This window comes from Ceratotherium simum, chromosome 9 (genome assembly GCF_057802395.1).
Source record: "Ceratotherium simum simum isolate JZ-2026a chromosome 9, ASM5780239v1, whole genome shotgun sequence".
Lineage (NCBI taxonomy): Eukaryota > Metazoa > Chordata > Mammalia > Perissodactyla > Rhinocerotidae > Ceratotherium > Ceratotherium simum.
Genome location: NC_141908.1, coordinates 813,439 through 841,049, shown reverse-complemented (window position 1 = coordinate 841,049; position 27,611 = coordinate 813,439). Strand labels below are relative to the sequence as shown.

Sequence of the window (27,611 nt, the reverse complement as noted above, 5' to 3'; positions counted from 1 at the left end):
ATTGTAAAGTGATTTATGATAAGTATTAAAGGATTTCATGACTGCAGAGCATGGAAAGCAGTGCTTGGCAGAGGGAGCGCTGTGTCCATGCGGGCACCCACTATGGTACCTCCGCGTCGCCAAGGCGCGCTCTGGCGCGAAGGTCCTGGGCTGTGCCGGCCCACCCCACGCTGCCTGGTGGGAAAGCACTTCCTCCTCGCGGACCAGCCCCGCTCGAGGAGCTGGGCCTGGCGGCCAGGAGGGGTGGTCACACACCACCCCGGACCTCTGCGTCTGCATTTACAGAAAGGCGCCTGCAGGGCGGTGGCTATTTTAAAAATCCGGAATCAAATACATTTTTCTCGGAAGAAGCGAATAAAGTGCTATAATTATGTTCCAACGTGTTCTTCTTCCCACGCTGCCTTAGCACGAGCGCAAAAGCTACGCGAGGAAAACACTCCACAGAAGCGTTCACTCGAAAACGTCGACAGAGACGACCCGCGGGCGCCGTGCGCCCGGGGACCCCCACCTCCACCCGCACGCCGCGACCCCAGGGCCACCCTCGCCCCCACCGGCGCTCCATCCGGGCGCCTCTAGGTCGCCGGCGGGAGCGCGCACAACGTCCGCAGAGCCCGGCGGCGCCCTCGAGTCACGTGTCCGGCGCGCCCCCGCGGCGGCGCGCTCCGGGCGGAAGTGAGGTCGGTGGCGCGGAGGCTGCGCAGCGTCGGCGGGTGCGCGGGCTGCGGAGAGGCGGGCGGGCGGCGCTCAGCGAGGGGAGGCGGGCCGGGTGGCGGCGGCGGCGGCGGCGGCGGCGACCTGCCCTCGCGGCTCAATTCCCGCATCTGAGCAGGCCTCCGCGCGCTCGCCCCTCGCCGGGCCCTCCGTCGCACCCGCCCCTCGCCGGTGCGCTGGTCAGCGAGGCCCAGGCCGCCCGGCCGCGGCGCGGGGAGCGAGTGAGTGCGCGCGGGCGGGGAGGCGGGCCGGCGGGCCGGCGCCCTCGGGCTCGGTGCGCGGGCCCCGGCGGCTCGGCCGGAAGTGCGGAGCTTTGTGAGGCCCCGGGGTGGTGCCAAGGTCGGGGCGCGGGGCTCCCGCGGGGCCGTCCGCCGGGGTCCGCGGGCGGGGGGCGGGCGCGCCGGCCGGGCGGGGGCTGCCCGGACCGGGAGGTCGCCGCGCGGGGCGCGCTGTGGGCGCGTTCGAGTCCCTGTGATCCCATCAGGAAACGTGTGCGAAGGGGAGCGGCCAGGGGGTGTTTCTTTAACTCAGCTGTGGGATTCCCGTGATTGTAATCATTCTGGATGCGTCAGCCAGGCACTTTGTCTGCCCACCAAGTAGGGATTATCCCGTTTGCCCGGCAGAGGCCCGGTGTTCGCCCTCCGGCCGGAAAGGCTCTGAGGTGCTCTTCGGAAACGGCGCCTCTGCCCGGTCTGGGGTAACTTGGAGGAAGAGGCGGGCACTTCTCTTACGGTGTGGATACGTGTGTCCTGGACTGTAGGGGTTCATGTTTCTTTCAAGTCATACATAGAAATAGGTTGGAGTGTTTTAGTCTGCAAGAAGATCTTACGGATGAAAAAGTTTGTCTAATTCCCACTCCTTAAACTCTCAAGTCATCCTTGTGTAATTTGAGATTATTTTGTCAAAGATTATATGGAAAATTTTAGAATAAAGTGTTACTTTGGGCAATAATAGGGACACATTTTTAGACTTTGGTAAGTAAAGAAGTAGTGGATTATTTTAGCTTTGATAGCCGAGAATTGAACCATTTAAGGCTATTTTTCCTAGTGTTGAAGCTACCGTGGTGCACGTCGTGAAGATTTTTTTCTCTTAAGCTTTTTAAAGCGGGTTTGCTTTGCGCTTGCTTTGGTACGAGTGTTTGCCTGTGTTACATGTGTCCATCCGTGTCTGTGACTGACTGGAAGCTAAGGTGTAGTAGGGGTCCCCGCAGGCCTCCTCTGGGTTCTTCTGGGTGTTGGTCGTGCAGCCGTCACTAGAAGAGCCGAGCAGGTAGGTCCCCTGTTCGGGCCCCTCGAAGGATTGGGCTGCGTGGGAAAGGCGAGTGCCTGCAGCTGGGTGGGAGGAGGGAGCACCAGCGGCGGTGGCTGCTGTTACAGCTCCCTGCCCTCTTTTCAGGCCCTGATATATTTATCAGGATTTTTAGTTGTTAATCTGGTCTGCAACTGCCTTTCAACCCATTTCCATTTTAAGGTTAGACAGAATTATAATAATTCAAATATCAGGAAAATGAGTAGTGTAATGTCACAGATGTAGATCAGAATTTAAATTTTTTTTTTTTTGTGAGGAAGATCAGCCCTGAGCTAACATCCATGCCAATCCTCCTCTTTTTGCTGAGGCAGACCGGCCCTGGGCTAACATCTGTGCCCATCTTCCTCCACTTTATATGGGATGCTGCCACAGCATGGCCGGAGAAGCAGTGCATCGGTGCAGCAGAACCCAGGCCGCCAGCAGCGGAGCGCCACGCACTTAACCACTACGCCAAGGGGCTGGCCCCTGAAAAAATTTTTAAGTGCATTTAAAAAATATTCTTTTGGGCTGGCCCCGTGGCTTAGCGGTTAAGTGCGCGCGATCCGCTACTGGCGGCCCGGGTTCGGACCCCAGGTGCGCACCGACACACCGCTTCTCCGGCCATGCTGAGGCAGCGTCCCACATACAGCAACTAGAAGGCTGTGCAACTGTGACATACAACTATCTACTGGGGCTTTGGGGGGAAAAAAGGAGGATTGGCAATAGATGTTAGCTCAGAGCCGGTCTTCCTCAGCAAAAAGAGGAGGATTGGCACGGATGTTAGCTCAGGGCTGATCTTCCTCACGAAAAAAAAAATTATTTTAACTTTTTATGGGTTCCCTAGTTTAAAGAGAAATTTTTGTCTATGAGATTTCTCTTAAATAAACAGCTTCTTTTCCTGCATCAGTTGAGAACAATTTTCAAACAACAATATACCGGTGTAAGAGAGTAATAGTTAATTTTGTCATGTCTGTGTTCCACGCTGTGTCTATATCTTTGAAGTCTCCCCAGTTATTCCATGCAGAAATACATGAATTTCTCCCAATGAATTGCACGCCTTGGTAGTGAAGGTAGAGTTTGGGGGAGTTGAGAACTTTCTCCTATTATATGCTCTTCTTGATAATATCAGACGTTACTGAGAATTTCCAACGTTGATTGTTCTAAAGGGTATTGTCTCTTGTATATTGGTGTCTCTGAGAGAGAGAGAGAATTTAAGCTCCTTGAAATTAGTTGTGTTAATATGAAATACTAATATACAAGGCCTTCAAAAAATTTTTTTTTTAATTGATGTTTTAATGGTTTCTAACATTGTGAAATTTTGGGTTGTACATTTTTGTTTGTCCATCACCATATATATGACTCCCTTCACCCCTTGTGCCCACCCCCTACCCCCCACTGCCCCTGGTAACCACAGTCCAGTTTTCTCTGTCCATGTGCTGGTTTATATTCCACATATGAGTGAGATCATAAAGTGTTTGTCTTTCTCTTTCTGGCTTATTTCACTTAACATAATACGCTCCAGGCCCATCCGTGTTGTTGCAAATGGGACGATTTTGTCTTTTTTTATGGCTGAGTAGTATTCCATTGTATATATACACCACATTTTCTTAATCCAGTCGTCAGTCAGGGGACACTTAGGTTGCTTCCACTTCTTGGCTATGGTGAATAATGCTGCAGTGAACATAGGGGTGCCTCTCTGGATTGTTGATTTCAGGTTCGTTGGATAGATTCCCAGTAGTGGGATGGCTGGATCATAGGGCATCTCTGTTTTTAATTCTTTGAGGAATCTCCATACCGTTTTCCATAGAGGCTGCACCAATTTGCATTCCCACCAGCTGTGTATGAGGGTTCCTGTTTCTCCTCATCCTCTCCAACATTTGTTGTTTTTTGTCTTGGTGATTATAGCCATTCTACCGGGCGTGAGGTGGTATCTTAGTGTTGTTTTGATTTGCATTTCCCTGATGATTAGTGATGTTGAACATGTTTTCATGTGCCTATTGGCCATCTGTATATCTTCCTTGGAGAAGTGTCTCTTCATTTCCTCTGCCCATTTTTTGATCGGGTTGTTTGTTTTTTTGGTGTTCAGTTGTGTGAGTTCTTTATATATTATGGAGATCAACCCCTTGTCAGATGTATGTTTTGCAAATATTCTCTCCCAGCTGGTTGGTTGTCTGTTCATCTTGATTCTGGTTTCATTTGTCTTATAAAAGCTCTTTAATCTGATAAAGTCCCACTTGTTTATTTTTTCTTTAGTTTCCCTAGTCTGGGTAGGCATGTCATCCGAAAAGATTCCTACAAGGCCTTTAAAATTTAATTTAATTTTATTATTTTTTTTAAAGATTTTTATTTATTTATTTTTTTCCCCCAAAGCCCCAGTAGATAGTTGTATGTCACAGTTGCACATCCTTCTAGTTGCTGTATGTGGGACTAAGCCTCAGCATGGCCGGAGAAGCGGTGCGTTGATGCGCGCCCGGGATCCAAACCCGGGCCACCAGCAGCGGAGTGCGTGCACTTAACCGCTAAGCCACGGGGCCGGCCCTAAAATTTTATAGTTACTGTTTTGTGTATGAACTTTGTTTAGGTTATGGTATGTTTTGAAACTAAAAGGTAGCACAGTGATGGGTCTTAAATATACGTTCCATCTGATTATTATTGGATTTTCAAATTGAGGAATTTTTACTGTCATCCTCTTTTTTAAAGGTAAATCTGAGACTTATCTATTCTGATGCAAGTGTCAAACCACCCATAGGAATTCTGACAGTTGAGTCATTCCAAATGGAAAACTTAAAAAAAAAAAAAAAAGTGATACTCTCTGGATCCGGCCTTGCAATTGGGATCCTTGGTCCACACCAAAGCAGACTGGGAAATTGCTGGTTTCTGGGTGACCAGTGGCACTAGAATCCCAGGCAGAGTGGTGATGGTGGGTTTTTTTTCTTACTATTTCATTATGCAGATTTAAAAAGTATAACAATACAACGTACAACCATTTACCCAACAACTTGATGTAACAATTAGTAGCATTTTGCTGCAGTTTAAAAAACTTTTTTGTAGAAATATTTTAAATTATAGACTTAATCTCATTTTTATCCTTATATGCTTTGATGTGTATTTGTAAAAAATGATGTATTTTTACATAACCAAAATACTATTATCACTCCTAACAAAATTAACAATAATTGTTTAATGCCATTTGACACTTAGCCCATATTCAGTTGTATCCCCAAATCCTTAAAATATCTTTTTATAGTTTTTTCAATCTAAATCAGGATCCAAACAGAATCCACCTATGGCCTTTATGTCGACATCTATTTTAATCTAGAACTGTTCTCCCCACACCTCCACCTTTTTTCAGGCCATGGACTTACTGAAGAAACTGGGTCATTTGTCCTTTAGAATGCTCCACCTTTTGGGTTTGTGTCATTGCTTCATGGTGCTGTTCAGCATAGTCCTCCAACTCCTGTCTTTTCCTGTAAACTAGAAGTTAGATGGATAGGCTCTATTAGATTGAGATTTTTGTGTTTTTAGCAGTACACCTTAGATGATGCAGAGTAATTCCATCACATGAGGATGCACAAAAGTTTAGTTTGACTCTTAGTGATATTAAGATTGGTCAGTGTGTTCAGCTTTCATATTCACTAATCAATAAACAGATGTGTTTAAACAATTCTGAATTAGATTTTTTTTTTTTTTTTGCTGAGGAAGATCAGCCCTGAGCTAACATCTATTGCCAATCTTCCTCCTTTTTTTTTCCCCAAAGCCCCAGTAGATAGTTGTGTGTCATCGTTGCACATCCTTCTAGTTGCTGTATGTGGGATGTGGCCTCAGCATGGCTGGAGAAGCGGTGCATCGGTGCACGCCTGGGATCCGAACCTGGGCCGCCAGTAGCAGAGCTCGCGCACTTAACTGCTAAGCCACGGGGCTGGCCCTAAATTAGATTTTAAGTAAATGTCTCAACTTAATATTTATGGCTATGGAAAGTCCTGTTTTCTTTTTTTAAAGATTTTATTTATTTATTTATTTATTTATTTATTTTCCCCCCAAAGCCCCAGTAGATAGTTGTATGTCATAGCTGCACATCCTTCTAGTTGCTGTATGTGGGACGCGGCCTCAGCATGGCCGGAGAAGCGGTGCGCCGGTGTGCTCCCGGGATCCGAACCCGGGCCGCCAGCAGCGGAGCGCACACACTTAACCACTAAGCCACGGGGCTGGCCCATCCTGTTTTCTATTTGATAGTTTTTGTGTGTGTGTGTGTGTGTGTGTGTGAGGAAGATCGGCCCTGAGCTAACATTTGCCAATCCTCCTCTTTTTTTGCTGAGGAAGACTGGCCCTGGGCTGCATCCATGCCCATCTTCCTCTATTTTATATGGGACGCCGCCACAGCATGGCTTAACAAGCGGTGCCTCAGTGCCCGCCCGGGATCCGAACCGGCGAACCCCGGGCCGCTGCAGTGGAATGCATGCACTTAACTGCTTGCGCCACCCGGCTGACCCCATATTGGATAGTTCTTTTATTGAAGAACATTTGGAAGATATTCATGAGCTACCTCGGTGCTAAGCACTAGTGAGTTTCGGGGAGACAGGGCTGGATAAGGTATTTTCCCTGCCCTTGAGGCTCACAGTCTTGTGGCAATCTCTCGTCATTTTAACAAGTATCTTAAGGAGCTGTTTGACATTTGTTCACAGACCTTGTCTTTATATTACCCAGTGCAAGCCCTTTTGTCCAACTGGGGAAGGAACTGCAACATTTTCTTTCATCAATTCTATTATCATATTTTCTTACCTATAATTTTTGATTCATTAAGACTTTTTAATCACTTTAGGAAATATTTATTATTATTAGCCTCTGGGGAAGTAAAAGTGCTTTCAGGAAATGTAACTTCTGGATGGTTTGGAACTTATGGTATTTAGAATTCAAGTGCAATTCTATAAATTTTTTACTGACAGATGCAGAGTAGAGTTGTATTATTGGTTTAGACTCTAAGTCAAGTCAGTATGGAAGGAGAGCCTTGTGGTGCTTCATTTGAGTTGTTTATAATTTTGGCTGTTATAAACAATACTGTTATAAACATTCATGTGCAAGTATTGGTGTGGATGTATGTTTTCACTTCTCTTGGGTATATACCTAGGAGTGGAATTGCTGGGTCATTTTTTTGTGTGTGAGGAAGATCAGCCCTGAGCTAACATCCGTGCCAATCCTCCTCTTTTTGCTGAGGAAGACCGGCCCTGAGCTAGCATCTATTGCCAATCCTCCTCCTTTTTGTCCCCCAAAGCCCCAGTAGATAGTTGTATGTCATAGTTGCACATCCTTCTAGTTGCTGTATGTGGGACACCGCCTCAGCATGGCCAGACAAGCGGTGTGTCGGTGCGTGCCCGGGATCTGAACCCGGGCCACCAGTAGCGGAGCACGTGCACTTAACTGCTAAGCCACGGGGCCAGCCCCGCTGGGTCATTCTTGTGTTTAACTGCTGTGCTGTTCATGAGCTTCATTGCCTGCCAGATGACATTTCCAGCTCAGCCCTGCGTTTAACAGTCTCCCCATGATGGTTCTAACTTAACCTACGTCTCCATAACATCTTTGCGGATTCCCTACCCATAGCCTAAGCTCCAGACAAGCCCAATTGCCCGATCTTCCTAAAGTGCGTCTTGCATTTTCTCATTTTTGTGGCTTTTTGGGATCCTACTTGCTGCTTAGAGTTTATTGGAAATACTCCCTCTGTAATCGGGTTTTTCCTGACCATTCCTCGCCTCCCACATTGAATTTTTGCTCTCCCCACTCAGGCTTCTATTCCACTTTGTTAAGTGGCTCTCAGATTCTTTGCCCTGTATCACCATTATTCATGTCTTTTGTCTTATAGGCCTGTATGTCCAATATGATAGCCCATCACCTACATGTGACTGTTTGATTAAAATTAAAGTTAAACTAAAGTGTAGTTCCTTGGTTGTGCTAGCCCCGTTTCAAGTGTTCATAGCCATTAGTGACTACTGTAGGTGGACAGAGCAGACGTACATTTCCATTTTCACCAAAGTTCTATTGGACAGCACTTTTCTACATTGAAAACTCAGAACAGTGACCGTGACTTGCTTTTTTGTTTTTTTCTGTGATCTTTGCATAGTGTTTGCTTATCTTGATTTCAATTAAGAAAATAAAATTAAATCTTGGCACAGAATAGAGAAATAGACTTTTAGGAAGTATTCACTTCTCAAGAGATGATAGTTGAACTAGAGAAGTAGATGAAGTATCTGAGGGCCTCTGCAATTCTTATGTTGTAGTTCTGCCAAGAATGGGTTGAAAGTACAGAGTAATAGGGATTGGCAGTTGCCAATTTGTTTATTCTTAAACTGTGGGGTAAAATACACAATTGATTCTCCTGCTTACTTGCCATGCCTTTCTATCCTTGTGTTCTCTCTAGTTTGTTTTGTAGACTTGCGCTGTCCAGTGTGGTAGCCCCTAGCCACATGTGACTGTTTAAACTTAAATTGAAGTTAAATAAAACTAAAAAATCAGATCCTGCACTAGTGGCATTTTTCATGTGTTCAATTGTTAATTTTTAGCTAATGGCTGCAGTATTGGATGGCCCAAATGGAGAAGAGCATCATCGTAGCAGCAAGTGTTGGACAGCACTGATCTAGACTGCTCTTAGCTGTAGTTGAGGATGTCATGGCAAATTTGGCATCTGCCTTTTGATTTAGAAGTTTAAACAAATAAGACAATTATTCAGGTAATGAATGTCCCTATTACTGATGTCTCCAGTTTATCCTAATTTAGACTAGAACTTGTTACAAAGGCTAAAGATGTGACCAACTATATTTTTTTGTGTACTGAACTCCTTGGTTGTAAATATTCTAAATGAGTCAGATGAGCTGAAAATTTGAAGTTCATTTTTTTTTCAATTGTTTTATTGAAGTCATTATGGTTATAATATTGTGTAGTTTCAGATGTACATTATTATTTATAAGTTTCTATATAGACTGCATCATGCTCACCACCAGTAGTCTAAAATTTTTGGTGTGTGCAGAAGATTAGCCCTGAGCTAACATCTGTGCCAGTCTTCCTCTAGTTTGTATATGGGATGCTGCCACACCATGGCTTGATGAGTGGTGTATAGGTCTGCACCCGGGATACTAACCTGAGAATCCTAGGCCACCAAAGCAGAGCATGCGAACTTAACCACTATGCAACTGGGCTGGCCCCCAAATAGTCTAATTTTTATTCATCACATATGTATGTGCCCCTTTACCCCTTTTGCCTACCATGCAACCCCCTTCCGTTCTGGTAACCACTAATCTATTCTCTTTATCCATGTGTTTGTTTATCTTCCACATATGAGTGAAATCATGAGGTTGGGATGATTTTTATCTTTTTTATGGCTGAGTAGTACTCCATTGTGTGTGTGTGTATGTGTGTATATATATACATATATATATATACACACACACACTACATCTTCTTTATCCATTCATCAGTCGATGGGCACTTGGGTTGCTTCCACGTCTTGGCTATAGTGAATAATGCTGCAGTGAACATAGGGGTGCATGAGTCTCTTTGAATTGTTGATTTCGAGTTCTTTGGATAAATACCCAGTAGTGGGATAGCTGGCTTATAGGGTATTTCTATTTTTAATCTTTTGAGAAATCTCTATACTGTTTTCCATAGAGGCTGCACCAGTTTGCATTCCCACCAGCAGTGTATGAGGGTTCCCTTTTCTCCACATCCTCTCCAACATTTGTTGTATTTTGTCTTGGTGATTATAGCCGTTCAAACAGGTGTAAGGTGATAGCTCATTGTAGTTTTGATTTGTATTTCCTTACTAATTAATGATGTTGAACATCTTTTCACGTGCCTGTTGGCCATCTGTATATTGAAGTGGTTCATTTTTGTATTTTTGTCTTCGTAATGGAATTTTACCTAGAGTGTTTTGAAGTGCATGTGTTTTGTAGAAAGTTAGTAGCTAGTTGCACCTGTTTTGTGCCAGACATTGTTATTGGTGCTGGGGGTACTGCAGTCAATAGGACCAAGTCCCTGATCCCTGCCTGCATGGGGCTACATTCTAGTTGGAGATGTGGTGGGGAAGGCAGACACTAAGCAAGTAAATACATGTACACTGTATGTATTTTTATTTTTTAAATATTTATTTTTCATTTTTTAGTGCAGTTTTAGGTTCTCAGCAAAATTTAGCAGAAAGTGCAGAGAGTTCCCATATACCTGTTGCTCCCCTTTATGCTATTTTTGTTTTTAAATTTAAGGTTGCCTTAATCCTTACTATTACTCACGTAAGTCAGTGAGTGACTTACTAGACGAGGAATACTGAGCTGTCTTAGTGAAGCTCACACTTTAATAAGAGTACACTGGGTTGGGGCCGGCCTGGTGGCGCAAGCGGTTAAGTGTACACGCTCCACCGCGGCGACCCGGGGTTCGCCAGTTCGGATCCCGGCGCACTGACGCACTGTTTGGCAAGTCATGCTGTGGCGGCGTCCCATATAAAGTGGAGGAAGATGGGCATGGATGTTAGCCCAGGGCCAGTCTTCCTCAGCAAAAAAAGAGGAGGTTTGGCAGATGTTAGCACAGGGCTGATCCCCCCCCCCAAAAAAAAAAAGTACATTGGGTGATAAAATTCAGAGGAGCTTGCTGGAGGTGCTAATGAGAATCTTATTTCTATTGGGGAAGGGGTAAACGTGGTTGTAGCCTTGCGATTTCTTGAACTTTTCAGGAAAAAAAGATTATGAATGATAGGACATCGAATGGGTTAATAGAATTGCTGGGCTGTAGTTAATTTGTCTTTTTTAGAAAATATATGTATATTTAACAGAAGTTGTTTAAGAAATAGAGAAAAGTGCAAAAAGAACACTAACCCCACCCCATCTGGAGACCGTCACTGTTTGCATTTTATATCCTCCCAGACAGTCGTCTGTGTGTGCTGGAGGTGCACATGCCTGTGTGTGCAGGGGCAAATTTGGGAGCATGCTGCATAATGCAATAGTGTACCCTTCTTTTTTTCACTTAACATTATATCACTCTTATGTTTTTAAACACTTGTTAAAACACAACTGCATGATATTTCCTACTCTGGATAGATCTGGTTTACTTAACTATTTTTCATTATTATAAGGACATCTATTTAGATTATCTACAGATTTTTTTCTCACTTTTTTTTTTTTTTTTTTTTTGTGAGGAAGATCAGCCCTGAGCTAACATCCATGCCAATCCTCCTCTTTTTGCCGAGGAAGACTGGCCCTAAGCTAACATCCGTGCCAATCTTCCTCCACTTTATGTGGGACGCCGCCACAGCATGGCCTGCCAAGTGGTGCGTCGGTGCGTGCCCGGGATCCAAACCCAGGCCGCCAGCAGTGGAGCCCGCGCACTTAACTGCTGTGCCACGGGGCCGGCCCCTTTCTCACTGTTTTAAGCAGGGATATAAAGAACACTTTTTCCTTAGCTTTTGGTGGACTGAAGAGAGTGGTAAAGGGAAGTTTCCAGTGTCCTGGTAGGCGCTCGTTAGGACTCTTGGCATTCCTTTTCAGTTCGCTGATGGTTGGCAGCAGCATGAAGTGCCTTGTTTTATTACAGACTAGAGAAAGGGCTCTATTGTTACCTGCCCTTTTGAGACTGATGCTGGAGAAAAACCTGAGAACAAAAGTGCTTGGCTAAATCACTTTTTTTTCCTTTTTAGTTCTTGAAATCATGAATCCTGTTTATAGCCCTGGTTCCTCTGGGGTTCCCTATGCAAATGCCAAAGGAATTGGTTATCCAGGTAAGCAAGTAAAATTTTGTTTTCATTATTGAACTTTGAACACTTGTTAAATTTCCATGTCACTAAGAATGCTTTCAGTTGACAAACCCAGCTTAAAGTGGCTTAGACAAGGAAGAAAATGTATTGACTTATGGAACTGAAAAATCAAGAGCTAGGACTGGCATTGGTCAAAGCTTGATCTGGTGGCTCCAGCAGTAGGGACTAGGATCTAGTTTCTTTTTTTTAAAGATTTTTTGTTTATTTATTTATTTCCCCCCCAAAGCCCCAGTAGATAGTTGTATGTCATAGCTGCACATCCTTCTAGTTGCTGTATGTGGGATGCGGCTTCAGCATGGCCGGAGAAGTGGTGCGTCGGTGCGCGCCTGGGATCCGAAACTGGGCCGCCAGCAGCGGAGCACACGCACTCAGCCGCTAAGCCACGGGGCCGGCCCCATGGGATCTAGTTTCTGTACCTCCTGGGCTCAGCTTCACTTCCTCAGTATTGGCTCAGTGTTGGTGACAGGTCACACTTCTCCCTTTTGTGGTCTCTCTATGGTGGTCAGTCCCTCCCAGCAGTCCCTTGACTATGACTCTCTTTATCTCTGCGCTACAGGAAAGCCCCATGGGGCTGCTGCTTCTCTATTCAAACCAGTCCTGGGGTTTGTTCTGATTGGACTCACCTTCCATCACTGGGCCCAGGAGGGGATTCTACTGATTAATTTAGGTCTGAGCCACATTCCCCACCCTTACTGGAGTCAGCTAGTCAAACATGGGCCATGAGGGATGGGGCAAAGCAAAATTTGGGGAGATAGGAGCTGGTTGGTCAACAATAGCAAATGGGTGTCCTGGTTGGTGACTTTGAACAAAGAATGATTATTTGTAATGTTACAGTTTCATTGTAGGTTTTGATAATATGGTGGAACAGATAACCTAAAAACCCTATTGCTAAAAAAAAACCCTAGAAAATTGAATAAAACATTTTAAAAACATGTAACTGAACTTGTAAGAAAGTAAGAGAAATAGCTGCAGCTAAATATGAAAGTGACATAAAAACCAATGCATTTGGCTACTGAGCTGATGTTGTGGCTGTCGTGGGAGCATTTGCTGTTTGTGGGTTTTAACAGCCTGCAAAGTGAGGCCTTCACCCCTTGTGAGGCTGGGAGTTGGAGTGGGACCCCTTATCAATCTGGTTCCTCCAGGGAGTGATACTTCCAGTGAAGGGGTAAACTGAAACAATCCACCCACTGGATCCACAAGGAAATTTGTCTCTGCTTGGGCTCTGGGAAGGGGGAAATCTTTCAGGGACATCTGAGGCTCTACTCTTGTATTACTTGTACTTCCCAGGGGGTCCATGAATTGAGAAACAACGTAAAAAATAGCCTCCACTGCATTCCCCCCTGGAGTCCCTGACAGCAGCAAATGCAGAAATGCTGTGGAGGCATATGCTCTCAATCCAGGTTGCGTGGGTTTCCTGCAAAGTTCTGCCTGTTAACAATGCAAAATTATTATAAAACACGTGACATTATTCATCAAGTAAGTCACCAGTCGTGACAGACTGAGGGAATAGAAAGTCAAGTAGAAACCACATCACACAAATGTGTGGAATAATTGAAAATATAAAAGAATCAAAACATAAGAGAGGTTGGGGCCGGCCCCGTGGCTTAGCGGTTAAGTGCGCGCGCTCTGCTGCTGGCGGCCCGGGTTCGGATCCCGGGCGCGCACCGACGCACCGCTTCTCTGGCCATACTGAGGCCGTGCCCCACATACAGCAACTAGAAGGATGTGCAGCTATGACATACAACTATGTACTGGGGCTTTGGGGAAGAATAAATAAATAAAAGATAAAAATAAAAACATAAGAGGGGAACAAAAAGAACCAACTAGAACTTAAAGAAATGGGAAAAAATGACATTTGAAAAAAATTCAAGTTAAATTGTAGGTAAAACACTGCTAAAGAGAGAACCAGAATGCACAACAGGAAAGAAGGAAATAGGAGACTGGTTAACAAATAGAGGTGTTAAAATGAGAAGATTTGAGGAGAGTTAAGAGCTCCAAAAGGACTGACCAGAGAGAATAGAAGAAAAAGAGTTTTCCAAAATTGATAAAAGGTAATTTAGTGGTAAGACCTATTGTCTTTAAAATATTAACTTGGTTTAAACAGAATGCTCAATAGCTGAAGAGAATCCCGAGTGGATGTGGAGCCAGGGAAATAGGCAGAACCCAATGGAGTCAGCATTACCTGATGGTCCCTGTGATAAAACATGGATTGCCTGTCAGACGGCAGTTCTGTGCAAGGCTGTGAGGATACGGAGATACGTACGTGTTGTTCCTGCTCTTTGGTCAGCAGCAGGGGTTGACAGACTTGATGTGAAGGTTCAGGGTAGCATATATTGTAGGCTTTCTCGGTCGTGCTGTCTCTGTCATAACTACTCACCTCTGCATTTCCAGCACAGGCAGCCGTAGACAATACAAAATGTGTGTGTGTTTCAGTAAAACTAGAAACAGTGGACTGGATTTGTCCTGTGGGCTGTGGTATGCTGACCTAGGGTCAAGAGAGTTGAAGTAAAATGCTTTCTTTAGGGTTTTTGGTCTTAAAATACTTTTAAAAGAAAATTTCTGTAACTTTAAAGTGATTTTAAATTTGTATAGTTTTGTATAATTTCTCCTTATTTCATCTATTTCGTTTTTTTTTTTGTGTGTGTGAGGAAGAGCAGCCCTGAGCTAATATCCATTGCCAATCCTCCTCTTTTTGCTGAGGAAGACTGGCCCTGGGCTAACATCCGTGCCCATCTTCCTCTGCTTTATATGGGACGCTGCCACAGCATGGCTTGACAGGTGGTGCGTCCGTGTGTGCCTGGGATCCAAACCTGTGAACCCTGGGCTGCCGTAGTGGAGCACATGCACTTAACCACTTGTGCCACCGAGCTGGCGCCCTCGTCTATTTCTTTATACCTATCTTGCCTATTTTCTTGGTTTTGGTATTTTTAGTCTCTTTGACTTTCATAAAACTGTATCAGCAAAGGTTCAATGCAGAAACTAGTAACCATTCTAGGTATTTTGAACTGGGTGAGGGAGGGTGGGCGTAATACAGGGAATTAATGTGCCTACAGAATTTTGAGGCTGGCATAACTCTAATACCAAAAACTGGCAAGGCATTACAAGAAAAAGTGCTTTTATACTAGCAAATGGAGAGGCTGGTCTATAACCTTTTTTAAATTGACGTTTAATGGAGAAGAAGGAACACTTCCCAACAACTTCATCTTTTGATTGTAGTAATGTAATCACAATATAATTGGGTTTATATGTATCATCTTACTATTATTTTCTGATTGATAGCACCTGGTTTTTTGTTCACTTTTTCTTGTCTTCTTTTGGATTAAATATTTTTTATTCAGTTTTTCCTTCTGTTAACTTTTTAAAAATTCTTTTACTATTTAGTGATGACTCCAAAGATTATAACATTTTTATCTCCTTCCTCCTTTGTTGCCATACCTTAAGACATTACTGTTTTTATTTTGTGCAGTCAACATCATTTTTATTAACTCATACATTGATTATTTTCAGTGCTCTTCGTTGTTTTCTGTATTTACATGTTTCTGTCGGGGATTATTTTCCATTTACCGGGAGAACTCCCTTTAGTATTTTTTGTTTGTTTGTTTTGCTGCAGATCTGCTGGCAGTGAGTTTTGGTTTTGTTTGTGAAAATGTCGTTATTTTGCTTTCATTTTTGGAGCATATTTTTGCTGAGTATATTAGTTTCCTGTGGCTGCTGTAACAAATTACCACAAAAGTTGGTGGTTTAAAAACCACAGGAATTTATTCTCTCACAGTTGTGGAAGCCAGAAGTCCAAAATCAGGGTGTCAGCAGGGCCTTACCGTGTCTAGAGGCTCGAGGGGAGAAGCCTTTCTTTTTTTTTAAATATTTTTTTTTCTTTCTTTCTTTTTTTTTTATTTATTTTTTCCCCCCAAAGCCCCAGTAGATAGTTTTATGTCATAGCTGCACATTCTTCTAGTTGCTGTATGTGGGACACAGCCTCAGCATGGCCTGAGAAGTGGTGCGTCTGTGGGCACCCGGGATCCGAGCCCGGGCCGCCAGCAGTGGAGTGTGCGCACTTAACCGCTAAGCCACGGGGCCGGCCCAGGGAAGAAGCCTTTCTTGCCTCTGGTAGTTCCTGACGGCTTTCAGCATTTCTTCACATGTGGCCTTGGGGCTACATCACTCCAATTTCTACTTCTGTGGTCACATCATCTCCTCCTCTTCTGTGTGTTTCTAATGTGGGCACTTGTCATTGGATTTAGGGCCCACTTGGGTAATCCATGATCTTATCTCAAGATCCTGAGTTTACATCTAGGAAGATCCTTTTTCTAGATAAGGTAACATTTACAGGTTCTAGGCATTCGATGTAGTATCTTTTGGGGGGCCATTTTTTTGCCTACTGCACTAAGTGTACAATTTTAGGTTGGCAGTTATTTTCTCTCAGTACTCTAAAGGTATAATTTTATTGTCTTCTGGTTTCTGTCAGAATTATTTTTGTTTCTTTGAAGTTAATATGTTCCCTCTCTACCCTTCTCCACTCCCTTGTTTTTTTGAAAATATTTTTGATTTTACTGTGATATGACCTGATGTAATTTTTTTTTTTTTTTTGTGAGGAAGATCAGCCTTGAGCTAACATCCGTGCCAATCCTCCTCTTTTTGCTGAGGAAGACCTGCTCTGAGCTAACATCTATTGCCAATCCTCCTCCTTTTTTTCCCCCAAAGCCCCAGTAGATAGTTGTATGTCACAGTTGCACATCCTTCTAGTTGCTGTATGTGGGACGCCGCCTCAGCATGGCTGGAGAAGCGATGCGTCGGTGTGCACCTGGGATCCGAACCCGGGCCGCCAGTAGCGGAGTGTGCGCACCCAACTGCTGAGCCAGGGGGCGGGCCCCTGATGTAATTTTCTTTGTGTTTATCTTACTTAGTGCTCACAGAGCTTCTTGACTCTGTGGATTGGTTTCTTCCAGCAATAGCAGTAGCTTGTCAAATATTTTTTTTTGCCTCTTTCTCTCTCCTCTCCTGGCACCCTATATTACAAGTATACAAGTATATTATTAGACCATTTCCCTCTGTTTCATGTCTCTTGCATCCTTTTTTGTATTTTTCATTTTTTTCTTCTATGAGCTTTAATATGGATATTTTGTACTGATCTACTTCCATTTCAGTAATCCTGCTAATTCTACTCTTAATTTGCTATAAAACCCATGTATTGAATTGAGTCTTTCCATCTACTCCATCTTCTATTTTCTCTGGCATACTCCTCACAGTTATTTTACAGACTTTGTTCGCTGGCTGCAGTTTCTGGATCACCTGTGGGTCTGTTTCTGTTGTCAGTTTGTCTTTTTCTCTTGTTTTTTAGCCATATGGTCCTGTCTCTTGGCATGCTTAGTGTTTTTTCATTGAATGTAATACACAGTGTGTGTATTAAAAATTGTAGGTGGTCCAGTGAATGTCTGCCTTTATAAGGCAGATGGCATGTTGATTGATTCTTTTTTTTTTTTTTTGTGAGGAAGATCAGCCCTGAGCTAACATCCATGCCAATCCTTCTCTTTTTTTTGCTGAGGAAGACTGGCCCTGGGCTAACATCTATTGCCGGTCCTCCTCCTTTTTCTCCCCAAAGCCCCAGTAGATAGTTGTGTGTCGTAGTTGCACATCCTTCTAGTTGCTGTATGTGGGACGCCGCCTTAGCATGGCCAGACAAGCGGTGTGTCAATGCGCGCCCAGGGTTCTGAACCCGGGCCGCCAGTAGTGGAGCACGTGCACTTAACCGCTATGCCATGGGGCCGGCCCCTGATTGATCTTTTTCTTCCTAGCTTTATTAAGGTATGATTGACAAATAAAAATTGTGTATATTTACATTGTGCAACGTGTTTTTTTAAGGTGTACGTAATGATTTACTATATGTATACATTGTGAAATGATTACCATAATTGAGTATCTCCAGATACCATCATGTTGGGAATTCGAGTTTCAACATACAGATTTTGGAGGCATCACAGACATTCAGTTCATATCATGCCCGCAGGCCAACTATGTCCATATATTTTAATTTCTCCTTTGTTACACAGAAGGTAGTGGACACTGAGATGGAATTAGGAATGCAGACGTTTTTGGGAAGGATAACACTTGTGAAAGGCCTAGTAGGGAGGAAGCAGACGGAATTGGGTAGGGAGAGCCTCAGGACTGTGATAAACGTTTGCTAAAGTCTCAGCCAACTCATTGGGGAGCTCTGGGGCGGGGGTTGGCAGTTAGAGGAGGCCCTCATTAGGCAGAAGTGGCCCTGGAAGGCGCTGTTGCTGGAGGCTGTCAGCCCGCATACTCCTCACGACTGAACAGCAGGTTCTTTTCTGGAATAGAGGTGCAGGTGGTGGTGGTCTCTTTGTGTTGTCAACTTAATGTATTCCAGGAATCATTCCATATCAGTTAACAGAGGTTTTTTTTTTTAACATAATACTGCTGCATACCCCTCCATCTTGTGGGGTTTCCATAGTTTATTCAACCAGTTCTTTGAATGGATATGTAGTATTTTGTTGTTCCAATAATACTGCAGCTTACATTGATTGTATTTGTGGAAATTGTTTCTAGGGTGGATTCCTTGAGGTGGGATTGCTGTGTGAGAGTAACTGCGTATGTAGTTTTTCAGATACTGCTGGTTTCCCTTCCATAGGATTTTTACTGTTTTATACTCTTACTGCAAGTGTGTGAGACTGTTGTTTCCCCACAGCCTTGCCAACAGAGTGTGTTGTCAGCTTTTGGGTTTTTGCTAGTCTGATGGTAGAGGTGGTCTCAGTGTAGTTGTAGTTGGCAGTTCTATCTGTCCATGTCTTTTATTGATTTTTTTCTGTTGGGTTTTTGTTTTTTGGTTTAAGAGTTGTATTAAGTATGTTAGCCCTTTGTCTAAATAATTTGCAAGTATTTTCTCTTAGTTTGTCTTTTTTTACTTAGCTTATGGTATTTTTTGCTGTTTCAAGTTTTTGTTTTCATGAAGTGATCAGTCTCATAAAAGTGATTAAGATTTGGGATCACTTCTAATCTCTTGCAAGACGAGTGTCTGGGCAGTGTAATTTCTAGCTTTCTAGCCTCTCCATGCCAAAAGGAGCTAGAGAGGTTGAAAGAGACAACCGTAGTGCTCACTGTGAAGGGCATTTTTGGGAAGACAATGTTGTGGTCGGGAAGATTGACAGGAGTAGGAAGAACAGTTTTTCTCAACCTTGTTGATTGGAACTCTCAGATTAGAATTTTCTGGAGAGATTAAGAAACAAAATATGCTGGTGCTAGAACCGAGACCAGTTAGAGCAGAGAGTTTGTTGGAGTCCTGGGAGGGAGTCCTTTCAAGGGTTTCCCTGTGGGGGGGTGTTGTATAGCCAAGGTGGAGGTCACTGGGCTAGAGTTAATGAGGTCAGCCATACTGAGGCTCTAGGTCAGGATGGTGACAGTGGGAGTGGGATTTGGCTGATGGGATGAGGGGATGAGAGCAGAGAGGGAGCAGAGGATGTCCTGTTCCTGGTGGTTAATTATGCTATTTGAAATACTTGTTCTGCATGGTTTCTGTTCATTTTAGAGCATATTAGCTCATTCTTACAAGGTTAGGATAGGAAGAGCCAAGTAAACGTAATAGTGTTCCAGGAACCCTTAGACGTAAGACACATGCAGAAGCAGACAGTGCCCCCTGTGAATTTGCTGGCAGAGTTTGTGGGGAGAGATGAGGAAATTTGGATTGTGAGAAAATTGTTGCAGAGGCCTCCAGGATATGATCTAGGTTAGTGGTGTTTCAAACTTTTTTTTTTTTTTAAACAATGAAACCTTTAAAAAAATTTCTAAATGGTTCCCTGGTATCTGAGATAAATCACGGGAGCTCCTGAGGGTGAGTTTTGCTGGCTCCAGAGCCTAGTTGGCCTTCCTCTGCTCACAGTTTAGGCCTCCAAGGAATCACTCAAGGTCTGTAGATCGAAAATGACTGTTCTGGTCTTTTTTTTCTTTCTTTCTTTCTTTCCTTTTTTTGTGAGGAAGATCAGCCCTGAGCTAACATTCATGCCAGTCCTCCTCTTTTTGCTGAGGAAGACTGGCCCTGGGCTAACATCTGTGCCCATCTTCCTCCACTTTACATGGGACACCGCCACAGCATGGCCGGAGAAGCGGTGCGTCGGTGCACACCCGGGATCCAAACCTGGGCCGCCAGCAGCGGAGTGCACGCACTTAACCACTACGCCATGGGCCGGCCCCCTGTTCTGGTCTTTAAAATGGACATTTCAGGTCTGTTTCAAGTTGAATCTGTCCTTGATGTCCAAAATGAGTGAACCTGATAGACATTTGACCCCCACACACTGTTGTCTGACTAATTAGGGCAAATGGGAAAATGATAATCCAGGAAATAAACCCAAAATAGTTTCTGCTGGGATAAAGGAGGATCAATTTTGAGAAAGAGGAAAGCAGCTCTGACGCAGAGGATTTATATATGAGGTGAGAACTGGGCACTTCCAAGTAGGGATTCCTGGGGACCACTGGGACTGAAGACTTCTGTTCCTGCCCCGCAAGGAGGCCCACAGGCCTGCAGGACAGCTTGAGAAGGAGACGCAGTAGAGCCAGGGCATCCAAGCTGTGGTGGAGACTGCAAGGGGTTTGTATAAGGCACTTTATTCAGAGCCTTTAGAAATAAAATCCAGACCCATTTTACCTGTGGAATTCTCCTCAGAACTCTCCCCAAGTGTTCACCTTAGCCTCCTACCCTTCTGTTTCCTCATGGTGGTTACTGTTACCACCACGATGCTTTAAATACTCCTAAGAGCCACTTTTCTCTGAGTCCCCTTAACACAGTGTCTTTCAAAGACTGGTGTTCTATTTCAACTTTATTTACAGGTGAGGGAAAAGAGGAATGGGGAAGTTACAGCTTCTCACAACTGGTTTGTGACAGTAGTAAAGACTAGTGAACCTGGGTCACCTTCATTGGCTCTGTGCCCTGAATGTAAAGAAGGCTTTCTAATGCCCCAGCTGTCACATGGATGGTGTGTTCTGAACTGTGAACCAGAGGGGTCAGGCAGAAGGCCTGGGCATGGGCCTCATGGGGTCCCTAGGCTATGAGGAGGCCTGGAGCAGGTGACTATGGCCTCTCTGCTGGTGGAGGCCTGGTGGCTGGGATTTTGATTGTAACACTTAATGCTTTATTTGATGTTTCTGTTGTGTTCACATGAATTATTAGTGGTTGTGGTTTAGTTTTATTGAGGTTTCCTCACTTGTATTAATAAAGATCAAGTTGCTTGCAAGTGGATTGTGAGATTGGATTTTTCCCAGTTCCGTGTGTCAGAGCCTCTTCAGCACGTGATGCTATTAGCACTTTTATTACTCTCGCTAAGTTGTAAATTATATGTGCTTAGAATCTAGCATAAAATTGCCACTAGTGTTGAAGTTTTCTGACTTCAGCTTTGGGTCGGGTTTTTTTGGCATTGTAACTCAGTTTCTGCCAGATTCTTTCAGTTGTATAAAGTTGTAAGCGTTTACTCATAGGTTTAAAAGACATGATTATGATTGTGAGCCATCACAGTTCTGAGGAAAGGAGACAGCTAGAGAAAGCTGCTCAGCATCTGTAGTGCTGTTGGACTCCTTAAGCCAGTCTGTCTGTGGGGTTCTGATGAAGAAGGTAAGAACAACGTCTGTGGAAACCCTGGTTGTAAAGTCATGTTACTCCTTCCCGTGATGACATGAGATTGTTCTGTGTTTTTCTCCAGCTGGTTTCCCCATGGGCTATGCAGCAGCAGCTCCTGCCTACTCCCCCAACATGTACCCCGGAGCGAATCCTACCTTCCAAACAGGTATGCAGGCCATATGTGCTGCGTGGCAAAAATGCTTTGTCAGTGCAGCCAGGGAGAAGTTTTTTAAACAGTTCTCTTGAGGTATAAATGACATATACTGCACATATTTAGTGTACAGTTTGATAACTTTTGATATAATGTATACCACCCTTACAATTGAGAGTGAACATAATCCCTCATCTGCAAAAAGTTTTCTCCTTCTCCTTTGTAATCTCACCTAGCCTCCAGGAAATCACTGATGTGTTTTCTCTCACTCACAATTCGTTTGTATTTTCTAGGGTTTTGTATAAATGAATCATATAGAATGTACTTTTTTTTTAGACTGGCTCCTTTCATTCAGCATAATTATTTTGACATCCGTGTTGTAGTGTGTATCAGTACTTATTGGGTAGTATTCCATGAACATTTGGATTGTTTGCAGTATTGGGCTGTTACAAATGAAACTGCTGTGAATATTTGTGCACAAGTCTTTGTGTAGACATACACTTTCATTTCTCTTGAGTAAAAACAAAGGAGTGGAGTGGCTGGTTCTTAAGGTAGGTGGATGTGTAATTTTGTAAGAGTCTGCCATACTGTCTTCCAAAGCGGTTGTACCATTTTATGTTCCCATCAGCAAGGGATGAGAGTTCCAGTTCCTTTACATCTTGCCAACACTCAGTGTAGTCATTTATTTTTTTATTTTTTTTCTCTTTTTTTTTTTTACTTTTTAAAATTTATTTATTTTTTTATTTGGCTTTATTCTCTTTTTTGTTTTTTTTTCTTAGTCATTTGTTTTAATTTTAGTCCTCCCAGTGGGTGTGTAGTAATAGAACATTGTAGTTTTAATTTGAACTTACCTGATGAGTCATAGCGTAGAGCATCTTTTCATGTGCTTGTTTGTCATTTGTATGTCTTTGGTAAAGTGTGTATATATCTTTTACTGTATGTCAGTTTTTGAGTTTGTTTTCTTGTTGTTGAGTTTTGAGAGTTCTTTATCAGATACATGATTTGTAAATATTTTGTCCTGGTCTGTGGCTTTTTTCATTCTCTTAACAGTGTCTTTTTTTTGGTGTGGTAGACTAGCCCTGAGCTAACATCCAATGCCAATCCTCCTCTTTTTTGCTGAGGACGATTGCCCTGGGCTAACATCCGTGCCCATCTTCCTCCACTTTATATATGGGACACTGCCACAGCATGGCTTGACAAGTAGTGCGTCGGTGCATGCCAGGATCTGAACCTGTGAACCCCGGGCCGTGGAAGCAGAGCGTGCACACTTAACCGCTCGCCACCTGGCCAGCCCCAAGACAGTGTCTTTAAAAGAGCAGGAGTTTTTAAATTTAATGAAGGTCAAATTATCATTTTGTTCTTTTATGGATCATGCTTTTGATATCTCAGAAATCTTGGCCTAACCCAACTTCACAAAGATTTTCTCCTATTTTCTTTTGGAAGTTTTATAAAGATTTTATTTATTTATTTATTTCCCCCCCAAAGCCCCAGTAGATAGTTGTATGTCACAGCTGCACATCCTTCTAGTTGCTGTATGTGGGACACGGCCTCAGCATGGCCGGAGACGCGAGATCCGAACCCGGGTTGCCAGCAGCGGAGCGCGCGCACTTAACCGCTAAGCCACGGGGCCGGCCCTGAAAGTTTTATAGTTTTAGGTTTTACATTTAGGTCTGTGACCCATTTTGGGTTAAGTTTTGTATATGGTGGTAGAAGTAGATTGAAGTTTATTTTTTGCATAAGTATTAGTTGTTTATTACTATGTGTGATCATGCTGCAGACCACCAGAAAATGTCACCGTTGTGGAATTTTCCAGGGTAGATCATTTGTACTCATTTTCTTCATGGAGTACAAGTTACTGTAAAAATATACTAAAAACTTGGAACTCTTTTTTATTCTTTACAAAAAGAGCCTCAGGTTTGTTTGAGGCTGGCAAAGCTGTCCTCCCTGCCTAGAGCGTGCAGTGCTCCCCTGAGAGGAAGCTTGGTGTTTGGAGGTCTGGTGCTGCTGTCTGATGGCTTCCTCCTTTGGGGTGCCTCTGGGCCAACCTGTGGAACAAGTATCATCCATCTTCTCTCATGTGTCTCCTTTCTCTTAGGAAGATGAGTCCTTTCTTGTCACTTTTCCAAGACTGCTCTCAAGGTGTTCCTCTAGCCCAGAAGCTGGGGTAGGCAGGTGGGGGTAGTGGGATTGGTGGGCATGGTGGCTGCCAAGAGGGCCTGCCTTGTTTAAAGGGGCGTCCGCTGAGAGGTGCCAGATAGTTGTCGGCTGCAGACTGCTGGCCCAGCAGTGCCCAATCTTCCGATTTTTAGGAAAGCTGGGAATAAGGATGTATGTGAAATTTGTGAATGAAAAAATAAGCTGAGAATAAAGATGTATGAAATTTGTGAATGAAAAAATAAAGGGTACTCTGAAGGTTCTGCCAGTGTCCCTCGAGTGCTTTCAGCCACCTGAGCTGGGTCTGGGCCACGGCTATGCTCCCATCTTTGTCTGGGATCCTCTCACTGTTTTCAGATCTTGAACTTTTTAATTTCCCTTTTCAGTGGGCCTTTCTTCCTATATGATGAGCAAGCCCAAGTTGTCACTATAAAAAAAACTAAACAAAAAGAGAAGTTTTTCTCCATTTCCGCTGCTGTCTCATTCTGCCTTCTGGTTCTCTTAGCACCAGATTTGTGGACAAAGCTGGTGTGTGGTATTGGTGGTGTGTATGTTGAGTTTGGCTTTTAAAGCACTTCTGCAATCCTAACACTGCTTATTTCTTAGCTCTTCTGAGTGTGACAAAGATAGCGTTTAGAGAACCTCATGATGAGATGTCATGTCTCTTGCTGAAAGATTCCATTTCTCAGTATCTGGAAGTGGAGGTGTCATTCATTTCGTCCTCATGAACAAGCACAGTCGGCTGGGTACACGTGTCCCCAGAGGGAGCTATCCTTTTTTGGAATCAGGAAAATATATTGGAAAGAGTTTGGGCTGTGGAGTTAGCCGGCTGTGGCTCAAATCCTGGCTGTGTCACTCCCAGGAAAGCTATTTCATTTCTTTTTTGCCATTTATGTAATGAATCAATATATCCCCTCAGCTGTTCTTTGAGGGCTCCAGTAGCAAGCACGCGATCAGGCTCCCGTGGCACTGAGGCCGAACAGTCAGGCTTCTGTTCTACTCCCACTTATAGTCACAAGTATCTGTAGCTAATATTTGCAGTGAACAACTGAAATCATCAAGGAAACATTCAGTTCTTTTTTTTTTTGTGAGGAAGATCAGCCCTGAGCTAACATCCATGCTAATCCTCCTCTTTTTGCTGAGGAAGACCGGCTCTGAGCTAACATCTACTGCCAGTCCTCCTCGTTTTTTTTTTTTTTTTTCCTCCCCGCAAAGTCCCAGTAGATAGTTGTATGTCATAGTTGCACATCCTTCTAGTTCCTTATGTGGGACATGGCCTCAGCATGGCTGGAGAAGCGGTGTGTCGGTGGGCGTCCGGATCCGAACCCAGGCCGCCAGTAGCAGAATGTGCTCACTTAACTGCTAAGCCATGGGGCTGGCCCCAACATTCAGTTCTTTGTAGTAAGCTCTATTTAAGAGGTGATTTAGATATTGAATTAGCACGTATTTTAAAAAGATGAAAATGTTGCTAAGAGCAATGAAATAGCTTTCCTGGTTGCTTCCATGCATGGCTGCTGGATGAAGGGTAAATTCGGGAAACTTTTTTGGAGGACAGTTTGGCAGTATATTAGAAAGAAGCTTAAAAATGAGTCCTTCTGACCCACTTCTAGGAATGTATCCTTTTTTTTTTTTTTTTTTTTTTTTGTGAGGAAGATCAGCCCTGTGCTAACATCTGCCAATCCTCCTCTTTTTTTGCTGAGGAAGACTGGCCCTGGGCTAACCTCCGTGCCCATCTTCCTCCACTTTTTATATGGGATGTCACCACAACATGGCTTGACAAGCAGTGCGTCGGTGCACGCCCAGGATCCGAACTGGCGAACCCCGGGCTGCCGCGGCAGAGCGCGCGCACCCAACTGTTTGCACCACCGGGCCGGCCCCTTGGAATGTATCCTAAAAGAATAATCAGCTATGCAAAAATTTATATACAAGTGCGGATATATCTAATAACAAAGTAATGGTTTAATTAAACTGTTGGTTTATTTCACAGTGCTTAACTGGTCTTACTGCTGGTTCATGAAGGATATTTAATAAATGAAAATGCTTTATGGTACAGCTTTTTTTCTTTTTAAACTCAGAATTTTGTCCATGAAGTAAGACCCCAGGTTTGCTTAAAATTAAACCTCACTTATGGCAGCCACACAGGAGAGAAAACCATGAGAATGTTAACAGGTTGTGGGGTCATGGGATTTATTTCTCTCTTGTCTAAATTAAAGGTTTACATGCACATAATGTAAAGATTCCCTCACTCTCCTTCCCATCCCTTTTGTTGTGACTGTGTGAGCATCATTTGGCTGTTTTCTTCTGCTGCTGTTTTTTCCTCCCTGGACCTGATATTCTTGATTAGATTTCTGTAACCATATTGTTAATTAAACTCCCAACTTTCCCCCAGAGGTGGGCATCTCTTCTCAGCATTTTATGCCATGTGATGTGTTTCATGTTTTATTTCTTGGTGACCTCATTTTGAAGCCCCCTCTCCTCTTCTAGTCTGACTGCTTGTCTCTGGGCCTCACCCTGGGTCGCTCTTTTCCGTCATCCCAGGGAGTCTTTGCCTTTCCCTTCTGTTTGATTTCTTGTCTTCTCTCTTAGTTTGCTCTTTGATTTTAGTGGAGACTCTTCTTCAGTAATCTCCCAAGATGGTATGAGAGAGTCACAATTTTGAAATTTTTCATGTCTGAAAACATTTTATTGTGCACTCAAACTCATCAGTAGTTTGTCTGGATATGTAATTCTAGTCTAGCAGTTATTTCCCCCCAGAATTTTGAGGAATTGCTTAATTGTTTGCCAGCTTCCATTGTTGCTGCTGAGAATTTCGATTCCTTGCTGATGCTTGGTTGACTGTAGCCTAGGTTTCTTGTTGGTACTCGGGAGTATTTTTGTCTCCAGTGTTCTGAAATTTCGTGATGTTGTGTTTTTGTGCAGGCCTTTCTTCCTTACACACACTTTATGTTTCTGAATTTTCCAAATTTTCTAAATAAATGTCTATTTTACTCAGAAAATTATTATATAAAATCTGTGCAGGGGCCGGCCCCGTGGCTTGGCGGTTAAGTGCGTGCGCTCCGATGCAGGCGGCCCGGGTTCGGATCCCGGGCGCGCAGAGACGCGCCGCTTCTCCGGCCATGCTGGGGCCGCGTCCCACATGCAGCAGCTAGAAGGATGTGCAACTATGACATACAGCTATCTACTGGGGCTTTGGGGGAAAAATAAATAAATAAATAAAATAAAAATCTGTGCAGTAATACAGTACTTTTGGAAAAAGTGATCCATTCAAATATGAAAAGCTTCTGGCACCTCACAATTAGCACTAAGAACAGTGGCCCTGTGCATGAGTTCTTCCCTGAGAGGAGGTCAGGCAGTGATGACTCCCAGGTATGTGGCAAGAGTAAAAGGAGAAGGGTTGTAACCATTTTGTTGTCTATGTTGCATTGGTATGGATGGTCTTATTGTAGGGAAGGAGAACGTGGAAAGCTATTGTTGTTTGAAAGACTTAGCAGTGGATGTATTTGGTTTTGTACTGTGAGTGGTTTGCAAGTGTAAAAATTATTTCAGAGAAGCAGTGTCTATTTTGGGTACCATGAGATGTGTATGTTGTATGTGTATTTAAGTTTGTAAGGTTCGTATTGAGATTCTCTGGTGTAATACAATGGATCTAGTGCTATATAAAAGGAAAAAGGAAGGTGCCTTGCACACATTTAGTTTTTAATTGACTGGGAGACATGTTTGCTTTCCATGAAACTGATTTGTCTTGAATGTTGGATAGAAAGTGGTGAATATTCATGCCCATACAACAAAACAAAATAAATTTTGTGGTGAGTATTAGGACATAGCTCACAATTATAAGAAGAAGCAGTAAGATAATATATATTAAAAACCATCGCTATAATTAGTAGAAATATTGGGCGACTTTT

General features: G+C 43.6%; 1 protein-coding gene across 4 annotated transcripts in view; it reads left to right on the top strand.

Annotated features, from left to right (window-relative positions):
• The first annotated feature begins 768 nt into the window (after positions 1-768).
• FAM168B (family with sequence similarity 168 member B) overlaps positions 769-27,611 on the top strand; it is a 59,379-nt gene continuing 32,536 nt past the window's right edge. Inside the window, exons 1-4 of one of the 4 annotated variants that reach the window (XM_087434987.1) lie at positions 779-932; positions 8,550-8,716; positions 11,666-11,746; positions 21,484-21,567. In XM_087434987.1, coding sequence (XP_087291113.1) covers positions 11,677-11,746; positions 21,484-21,567 — 154 coding nt within the window. In that variant the 5' untranslated portion in view covers positions 779-932; positions 8,550-8,716; positions 11,666-11,676. Of the gene's footprint in view, positions 933-8,549; positions 8,717-11,665; positions 11,747-13,545; positions 14,042-21,262; positions 21,396-21,483; positions 21,568-27,611 lie in introns of those variants that run through there. The other 3 variants (XM_087434986.1, XM_087434989.1, XM_087434988.1) reach the window with 3 other exon arrangements.